This window comes from Myotis davidii, unplaced genomic scaffold (genome assembly GCF_000327345.1).
Source record: "Myotis davidii unplaced genomic scaffold, ASM32734v1 scaffold1285, whole genome shotgun sequence".
Lineage (NCBI taxonomy): Eukaryota > Metazoa > Chordata > Mammalia > Chiroptera > Vespertilionidae > Myotis > Myotis davidii.
Window position 1 is genome coordinate 47,502 of NW_006296049.1, and position 10,397 is coordinate 57,898.

Sequence of the window (10,397 nt, forward strand, 5' to 3'; positions counted from 1 at the left end):
TAGAAAACTTTCACAGATGATGAAAATCAGGCCCAGAGAGTTCATGGAGAGTTGGATGGTAGGTGATTTTCAGCCTGGGCTCTTAAACCTCAGAAAAAATGTCATGAGGTCTCAGTCACAATTAGACTTAAAAAAAAGAAAAGAAAAGAAAAAGAAATAAAGCTAATGCTCCACTTGGCTATGACTAGAAAATACCTTTCTTCCATTATTTAAATGAGTCCACTCTGTGGGGGGAACTGTGTTCCATCCAGATGGGAGATCCAGAAGCAAAGTGACTCTGGCCTGCAGAGTATGCTATCTGGCAGAGCTTATTGTAGCGAGAGGCACAAAGCAGGACAAACCAAGGCCTAAAAGCATTTAAGAGCACAGATCATGTCTAGCTTGGGGACGCTATAAGGTGCTGACTTTTGAACTGAAGTTCAATGAAGGTTCAAGGTTTCAAAAGATAGAGATAGGGAGAGGCCCTTCCGGCTAGAGGGAACAGAGTGAACAAAGGCAAGGAGCCAGCATGCATGGGCGTGCTTGCGGGGCCAGCAGTGCCTGCACTTGGCTGTACTGCAGGGCACTCAGGAGAGTGGCGAGCTGGACCTGGACAGCTTCAGTCCCCTGAGAAGTCTGGCATTCATTTAGTAGGCCTTGTGTGACTAGTTTCATTGCCTTGGCTTTTTTTTTTTATCATTACCAGCTGTTAAGATAAGTTAGTATTTTTCTGGTCTAGCCACCATGTTTGCGAAGTGGCAGGAAAACCCAGGATCTGACTCTCCCTGGCTATGCAGAGGTGCATGGCCATAACCAAGGAGGAACATATTCAGGGTTAGACAATCATCTTTCATGTAATTGCTCACTGTGACCTTAGGTTGTGGATGGTAATATTTCCATAAGCTTTGTTCTCTCCTGACACAGTGCTCCCTCAGACCTGACCAGTCCTCCATGAAATTCTTGGAACGTGGCATGTCAAAACAAAGAGAAAGTAGGCAATCTGGAGCTGAGTCACAGCAGCACTAAAAGCAGATGTGCTCTTCCTAGGGCCTGCAGGTTGGAGGTCCCAAGCTAAGCTTCGGCATGGCAGCTGTAAATATTGCTGTCTGTCTTCCCAAGGAGAAAGCAGCAAGACATGTTGTTGAAGTGGTGACCTTCAAACAGTATCCACTAGGAACTGTGTGCCTGTTCACAGGGCTGATGCATGTGCTCTGGGGCACTTGGCCTAATCTTCCTTTTAACTGGGACCCCACTGCCTGATGGGAAAGCGGGAATATAATCAGCTCAAAGTAAATAGATTACCAGGCCTCAGTCTCTACACTTCTGATCCTAAATTGTGAGGGATGGATATGCAAGATCCAAAGAAATCGCAAGTATCGGGCACAGCCTGGTATCTTAGTGAACAGGACTGCCAAGAAAATGGGAACTCTCAAGAAAACTGGTCAGGCAGGTTTCTCAAAGCAAAGTAAACAAGAGCCCTTCAGCCTCAAAGGCCAAGTGGCTACTTCAAATGCACTCAACCACCAAAATACCCAGCTCTTTGCCTGTGGCTCTAGCCCTCTGCCTGGCCTGGGAGGCTCTGCCTGTCCCCTCATGCCCTCAGCAACTCCTCTGAGGCCCAACCCAAATCCCACTTTTCTCTGTGACCCTACCCACTACAAATTTCCTTCTTCCAAATTCATACTATATATTTAGCAGTGACCTTTCTATTTTCCATTTATTGCTATTTAACTCTTGCAGTTTTTTAATCTTTTATATTTTATCACCAAAGGAAAAGCCCTCTGAGGACCAAGGCCGCATCTACTGCTCCCAAATGGCAGATGAGACCAGACTGAGGTGGGGGGCACAGAACAACCTCCCAGTGTTCTCCCATTGTATTTCCCCTCTCATTATCAGCTGGAGTCTAAGACATTGCTTTCTTCCTTTGGTCAGTATTATGGGTTGAATGTGTACCCCCAAAATTCATATGCTGAAGTCCCCAGTCCCTAATGTGATGGTATCAGGAGGTGGGGCCTTTGGGAAGTGATTAGGTTTAGATGAGGTTATGAGGGGGGGGGCTCTGATCATGATATTAGTGTCCTTATGAGAAAAGACAGGAATTTTCTCTCTCTCTTCCCCGCCCACCTCCCTCCATTTCCCCCCTCTCTTCACACACACCCAGGAAAGGCTACATGAAGACACAGCAAGAAAATGGCCATCTACAAACCTTACACTGAATCTGCCAGCACCTAGATCTTGGACTTCCCAGCCTCCAAAGCTGTGAGAAATAAATGTCTGTTCTCTAAGCCACCCAGTCTGTGGTATTTTGTTAAAATGGCCTGAGCTATCCGAGACAGAAAGTACCAGATAATAGGCACATATTACTTGAAAACTGAGCAGCCCCTCTCTTGCCTGCTCAATATAAAATATGCAGAGAGCTATAAAGCAGCAACAACTCAACCCCCGACCTCAGTGTTAATAGTTAAAATTTCCAGCAGCTTCTGAACAACAACCAAAAAGGCCAAACTTGACTACTCAAGTAGACACAAGATGGGTCATCATAAGAGGTGCAAGCACAGCTGACCTCCCTGCACACCCTAAGGAAGGGTCCATGGACAACATGGAAGGACACCTCCTTAGTCTGTCTCAAAGTGTCAAACCTCTGAGGGCAATTCTGAAGTTACAGGGGCATTCAGCTACGGGGATTCTGAACAGAGGTCTAGGACCAGCATTTAGGGTATATGACTTAGCAACAGGCAGTTCCAGAATCGCTGATAGTGGACACTTTGCCCTGCCCTCTGGTAGCTGATGTTGTCTGAATCACTCTACATAAATAGCCAGTTTTGCCTCTTCAATGTATTTAGATAATGGGTTGCCTCCCCCTAAAAAGAACTCAAAAGAAGAGTTTAAATTATTATCTTTGACATTTAATACATTTCAAAATCATGTACATCTTAAATGGTTATGGCTTTTCCAGATGCATATCACCATCACACCAAAAATCCTATCTGTTAGTGAAGCCTGCCAATATTACCTTGTTGTCATCTTAATCCACTATGGAAACGCATTAATGAGTAACACCAAGTCAGCCTCCCCCAAGCACCACCTTGGGCTAAAGCACGGGGTAGTTGCACAAGTCATGTCTGCTTGTTGACAAGCAGCATTCTCTGGCTGCCTTTGATGATCGAGCCAATATTTCTGACATTATTTCTTGACTCGAGACTACAGATGTCCCAACATGATTTCCTTCCCAGAGTGGAAAGAAGACTGGGATGGCAGATGGCCAGCCGGGATTCCCAAAATGCCTGATGCTGTCCTGTGGCTGCAAAAATGCAGGCACACTAGCCAGAACAGACTTTCAAAAGCCATTTCTACAAATGTACTACCAAGCCTTTTGGCAACCTTTGGAGTACAAGGTCTTTCATTCATTCCTTCTATATATAAATTTAAAAAATATGAGTATAGAATTTGGAAGTCCCTGGAAGTCCCTGAGTTAAACACATAGCCACCCCGCTGCTGAGCAAGAGGCTCAAGAGAGGCATATTTCTGCGGGCTTTTCCAGTGTGGAAGGTAAATTCACCAAAGGCCCTACACTGTGCAGAAAGAGGGGCTCTGCTCATCTGCCTGTATCATTTAAGAGATGATCCTAGTATGGTGAAGGGTAGGAAAGGCCTTTCCATTAAGTCACTAGTGACTTTAAAACCGAGTTTTGTTTTGCAAACACCATTATCTCTCTTTCTTCCTCCTTCTCCCTGCTTCCCAAATCCTGTCTCCCCTGTGGTTCATACAGAGCTACAGCTCCCTAAGCTTTCACCTGTCTCAGTGCAGGGTGTTACTTGCATCAAAACAGATTTGCAACCCCATACACACCAGGGGAAGATGGAGACTCGGGGGAAGGGAAGGCAGGAGAAACATATCACAAGGGTTTGAAACAACAGCAAGAAGAATGAGGTGAAACCCCACCTGAAAAGGGTTCCTTCACTTAAATCACTTGCGGCTCAGTGCCTTCCATGTAGACAGCAAGCTGCTGGAGGGCAGGAACCACAGCTGCTGCCTCCTTGAATCTATCCCCACAACCAGGCCCATATTCTTAGCCCTGTGCTTTATTTACTACTTTCCACACAGTAAGAGCTAAAGAAAGTGTAATAGTTTGAGTGAAACAAATAAATGTCTCCTGTGACACACAAGTGGTCATTCCTGAGTATCCTGATCGCTTGTTAAAAACATACATTTCCCCAAACTGGTGAATCCAATTGACAGAGAGGAGCCTGTGAATCTGTACTTCCACTAGCCTGACAGCTGATTCGTAGCAGTTTGGGAAATGCTGGGAGAACTACCCTCTGTAGTCTGAACAACCAGGGGCAAATTCCAGTTTGGGAACTTCTTGTCTGTCTAACTCGGAGCATCGTTGATTGGCTGCCTCTGCATGCTCCCCATTGGGGATTGACCCTGCAACCTGGGCATGTGCCCTGACCGGGAATCGAACCATGACCTCCTGGTTCATAGGTCGACCACTGAGTCACGCTGGCCGGGCTTGGCTAACTGGAATCTCAGTTTTCTCATCTGCAAAATGAGAATAATGATGTCTATTTTGTAACATCATTAAAAAGATTTTAAAACCAATTTCAAGAGAATAACAAAGGTCCTGATGTGTAGTGGGTTTTTTCTAAAGGTCCGTTCTCTTTTATCCAGCAAACACTAGGGAACTACTGAAAGCTTCTGAGCAGATCATGTCCAGATTGTTGCCTTACCTTCAAGTCCCTCTGGGACACCCAGGCAAATGGCTGCCTAGCCTATTCCACAACACCTCCAGTGACAAAAGATCAAACTTACTATCTCTGGAAGCAGACCATTCATTTGCAGACAACTTTAATCATTAGCAATTTATTCCTCTTGTTGAGCTGAGATCTGCCTTGGGTGACAGAACAAATTTAATTCCTTTTCCACATGATAGGCTGATGCAATTAACTTAGATAAGATAAGTGAGGAGTAGTGGGGTGGGAGGGTCCATTTTGAACACCCTGCACTGGGAGGGCCGGTTCAGGCCTATGTCCGGCAAGTAGTTGCTATGCATGTCTGCAGTTCAGTAAAGAGATCCAGGGCATCACTTACACAATGACATGATTTGAAGTTGTGAAATACTTTGTAATACTTTAAGTAATAAAACAAAATTTTTTTAAAAAAGAAAGTAAATGACATTGCCATTTAGGGGCAGAGGTAATAAACAGGATTGAGGAATGCTCAGCGAGGTAGGAAGAGAGCCTTTAAAGAAAAAAAACAGCCCTAACCGGTTTGGCTCAGTGGATAGAGCGTCGGCCTGCAGACTCAAGGGTCCCAGGTTTGATTCCAGTCAAGGGCATGTACCTTGGTTGTGGGCACATACCTAGTAGGGAGTGTGCAGGAGGCGGCTGATCGATGTTTCTCCTCATCAATGTTTCTAACTCTATCCCTCTCCCTTCCTCTCTGTAAAAAAATCGATAAAATATATTTAAAAAAGAAAAAAACAAACAAGTAACCCATGGAAACAAATGTGGTGAAGAAGAAGAAGAAGGCAGAGGATCAGTAAACCAGTCATTGAATTTGACAACTAAGAGGTCACCACTGCTTCCTGGCAGACCTGGGCATCTGCTCCACTGGAGCTGCCGGGATCACAACATCAAACTGAAAAGCAGATGCACACTTCCCCTCCTACTGAAAGAGAGGTAATTTGGAGAAATAGCAGCAGCAAGGACAGATGACTCTCATACTTCCCAACCTGCATGGTAAGACGGGTTTCTCCAAATAAGGCTTTCATGCTCCCTCCTATCTACTGGAGAAACTGCCTAGTAAGTCTGTCCTGGAGATTAATCACAGAGAAGAATCCTATTTTTCTTTTTAATTCTGCACTTGCTCAACTTCCTGAAACATTTTTTTTTTACATAATACTACCAACCTTTCCAGGAACTAGTGTTTCCTAACACAGAATTGGGCAAATAAATGTGGGAAACAGAAGAAGAGAGACGAGATGAGAGTTTAAGGGACAACTGCTATCAAGGGAATGTTTTTCTTTTCTTTTAAGAATGGATGAAAGTTGAATATGTTTACATGTGGAAGAAAGGTAACCAAGTGTAGAGTGAAAGGCTCAAAACAAGCACAAAAGGAATAGAGCAAGCCTGGCTCCAGGAGAGGGGTTAGCTTAGCGAAGGACCTCAGGTCGCTGCTTCAGCCAGGAAACATTATTTTTTAATTAAGTCTAGTGATCACAAATGTTCACTATCCTAAACCATATTTGCTTTGCTCAGATGATACAATGTTATCAAGATAAGGTTAAGGACAGATTAAATAAACTGGATAAACTGCTTAGCTAGAACCAGAGTGCATCTCCACCCTCCTCCCCAGAGTTTTCCTAGCCTGGTCCAGAGAAGAGGGCTCCAGGTCTTCCAGGTTGGGAGCTAATGCCCCACTGCTCCTGCTCAGGCAGGGCGAGCTCTAGCACCAGATAGACAGAGAGGGAAAATCTAAAAATAAAGCTCTCTGAAAAACTGTCTTGCCTAAAGAGTAGCTTCCCACGCACTCTGTAGTGCCACATCTGTGGGGGCTGAAAGCACAGAACGGAACAATCCTGACCAAGTCACGTAAGTACTACCCTTTAGCGGGGGGTGGGGGGGGCACAGTGCATTGCTGATCCTCCCCATCAGTGCCCCAGTGTCAGGAGACTGAAAAGATCACGGTGACTACTCCAGCCTTCCTGCTCTCCTCCTTTCTCAGCGGGAGGTGAGCACAGCACATGTGAAGAAAGCTGCTCCACAAGGAGTGGAATTGAGTGATTATTTTAGAAAAGAACCATGAAGGGGTTAGTGGATTTCAGGCTCAAAGTGGGGCTCCCTCTGCCCCACTCCTAGCAGTAGGGTCACAGATAAATGACCAACTGAAGAAAAAAAAATCAACTACCCTGAAAAGAGCTGCAATTAGCTTTTCTGTCAGTTGGCTATCTTCATTTCCAACCCCAAGCACAGAACAGTTGTCATGTTGCCAGGCAACTAGCATATGCAACCTCACCTCCTAACCTCCCAGCTGGTATCAGAGGCCACTAGAAAAAGTTCAACCCAAGAGGTTTATACAACCCCATATGTAAGTATTAAACACCCAGGGAGGGAGGAAGGAGGCAGCCGGCTCAGGGGAGTAATCCCACCACCTCTTTCTCTAAGGAGTTTAAGCTTGGAGATACAACATATTTGCACCAACTATTGGAGTTTTGCCAAGAAGCCCAGGCAGGAAGAAGGAAATTAATTCTACCAGGAGGCCATAGTGTTCATTTAGCAGTCCAACTCCCCAGGAGGTTTGTACTTTGACCTGACAAAGTATGACAATATGCCTTGAGGGTCAGAAGCTCAACCTTGGACAATATCTTGGAATAATTTTCAGCAGCAATACACACAAAGCTGCACATCCACCCGCCCTTCCTGGGGAATGCACACTATCATGCCCCATGTCCCATGACTCAGATACAGCAGACCAGTGCAGCAGGGAGCAAGCAAACACAATTAAAAAAAGAAAAAAAGAATGCAACAACCTGTCAGTTCCTTGGTCTCTTTCTTAAAAGAGACCCTGGACCAGAACACAGTGGTAGTTGATACGCTCAGATATAAATAAAGCCTGGGGTGTATTATGCACATGTGAAAGGGAGAAGGGATGCAAAGTTTCCCCCTCAAATCACAAATTGTAAGCAAAATACTTTGAACATACCAGTGCTATTTGAATGCTGACTAGCAACAATCACCCAATAGCCCTTTCTGATTGGAGCACACTAAAAAGTTCCCATACTGAGTCATTCATGAACAAAAAAGAAGAAGCCAAGCCAGCTCCTGACCAGGAGGAGATAGTACTAGCCAGAAAGTACACAATCTGAGCATAGAGTTGGAAGTGTTGTTGTAGTGCTGGGAGTACACACTCCCTACCCCACTAGGTAAACAAGGGCTGGGTTGGACCAGAGTCCCCTTGTGCAGCACAAGGCCTACGGCTTGGAAGTGGAACTCACCTGACATACAAGGACCTCTTCTCACTTGTTCGGAGGGACCCAGACCCAGAGCTCATGCTGCTGTTCATCATTTGTTCTCGCAAGTCATGTATCTTCGATTCAAAGCGGCTGTACTCTGTCAGGAAGACAAGGAAAAGGGCAGGAAAAGAATGAAGCCAAGGAGAGGCACTGAACCTGCACGCCCGTGGCCCGAGCCAGAGGACACTTGGCTTCATGCAGCCAGAGCCAGCCCAGTCAATCTTTGCCTGGATAGGCAGAGTCCCTCCTCCAGGCACAAAAAGGCAGACTTCTCTCCACCCTACACACTCATAGAAGGAAAGAACATACCCGGAAAAGGAGTAACATTTTGATATATCAAATGGAAAAGGCTTTTATCTGCCTTGAAATCCTTAAAAGAAAACTGGAAGGAGGTTCCAGTGTGGCTTTCATAAATCTTTAGAGCAGGCGCTAAGGCCCAAGGAGAGCAGATGGGAAAGAATTTCCCAAAAAGAGGACTGCAGAGAACAGATGGCCATGAGAGCAGGGTGGAGGGGCTGGAAAGGACCCGAGGCCATTAAATTATTGTTAGGCAAGGAAGCCGATTTGTTTCTAGGTGTCTTTTTTGAGGGGGAATACTGGAACCCTGTGCCAAAGTAAAAACAAACAAACCTCACAATCAGATAAGGAGATCACAAAGCTCCCCTGAGTTATCTCCATTTTAACAAACAGGGTCTTTGGCCTCAGTATCAATTAAACATTAAAACAAATTCTCTAGTTATTTCCCATTTAACAAACAGGGGCTTTGGCTTCAGTATCAATTAAACATTAAAACTAAATTCACTCAATTCTAGAAGTCTGCTAATACCTCCCTTCTCCAAAATCATCTAGTCAATAGGGTCATAAATACAGGCCCAGCTTGGAGGCCTGCTGACACCATCCTAACCACCTGAACCACCTTATCACTCTGTGAAAGTAACTATAGGTTTACACCAAATTTAAGAAAACCTGATTAGGAAAACTAGAGCCATTATAACTTTATTATAAAAGGCTTTTTTATAGGACTGCTTTACGTGACATTGTCCTAAGACATTTAAATTATGATACTCATTACACACACACAATTCCACAACATTTTTCAAGTCTTTAATTGCTACATGAAATGGATATAACTAAAGCACAGGCTGTGGAAATGGTAGAAAACAGGCATGCTTCATTATGACCAGCTGCATTTAAAAGAAGTAAAAATTTATTCTAGGGATTGAAGATGGGGAATTGCTCTAAAACATAAACACGTTTCCGGGGAGTGGGGGGGAAATTTCACAAAAGCATTTTCATGCACCATGGAGGGCTGGCAAGAAGCATCCCCATGTAGTCTTTGTGACTGTACTGGCAGAAAACAAAACACCTATTCCAACACCTGACACCCCACTTCCTTCAGCAAAGCAACCTGACCTTCAGCTAGGTATAAAGCAGTGGTTCTCAACCTTCCTAATGCCACGACCCTTTAATACAGTTCCTCATGTTGTGGTGACCCCCAACCATAAAATTATTTTCGTTGCTACTTCATAACTGTAATTTTGCTACTGTTATGAATCATAATGTAAATATCTGATATGCAGGATGTATTTTCAATTGTTACAAATTGAACATAATTAAAGCATAGTGATTAATCACAAAAACAATATGTAATTATATATGTGTTTTCCGGTGGTCTTAGGCGACCCTTGTGAAAGGGTCGTTCGACCCCCAAAGGGGTCGCGACCCACAGGTTGAGAACCGCTGGTATAAAGGGAAATGTTAAAAAGCCTAAAGGGGAGGGAATGGGGTTTTAACTCTCAAAGTAATCTCTTCTCAACAGTTTTTTTTTGTTCACACTGATACCAATGAAGCCAACTGCTTAGGTTCATGTGCTTTCATTCATCATGCACTGGTGTTATAGTGATTTGTCCTCATTACCTACTCCGGTCCCTGAAATCCTACAGGAAGTAGTTAAATCACTGACTCACCCATTAAATGCTGTGTGTGGGGGAGAGAAACATCAGCAAGACAATGTCCCTGTTCTGAGGGTTACCTGGTAACACATCAATTTCAATGAGGCATCCCAATCTAAAGGTAGAGGGTGGTGACTGATCTGTCATAGAAGCCCTGGACTGCCCAAGAGCGCAGCAGCAGGACTGTATACCTCTAGAGCCACCTGAGCACTGGCCCCACCCCATGGTTTGGCCCTCCATCCTGACCCTCTCTAGTTGGCTCCTTTCTGGCTGTGCTTCTCACTGATGGTCTAAGAGGAGAACCGGGTGAGACAAAGAGATTTCTGACAAGGCAGCCCTTTCTTGAGGAAGGTAAGTAAAAGGCAGAAATATGCCTTGAACCCAGAAAAAAATACACCAAACCTATCCTTAAGCCGTTTTCCCTCTCTCACAATTTGTTTATATATTCCCTT

At 44.6% G+C, this 10,397-nt stretch overlaps 1 protein-coding gene across 6 annotated transcripts in view; it reads right to left on the reverse strand.

Moving 5' to 3' along the window:
- DLG3 (discs large homolog 3) overlaps positions 1-10,397 on the reverse strand; it is a 49,866-nt gene that overhangs the window by 15,565 nt on the left and 23,904 nt on the right. For all 6 annotated transcript variants that reach the window (XM_006770942.2, XM_006770941.2, XM_015568628.1 and 3 more), the window contains one exon: positions 7,976-8,090. In XM_006770942.2, coding sequence (XP_006771005.1) covers positions 7,976-8,090 — 115 coding nt within the window. The remainder of the gene's footprint in view (positions 1-7,975; positions 8,091-10,397) is intronic.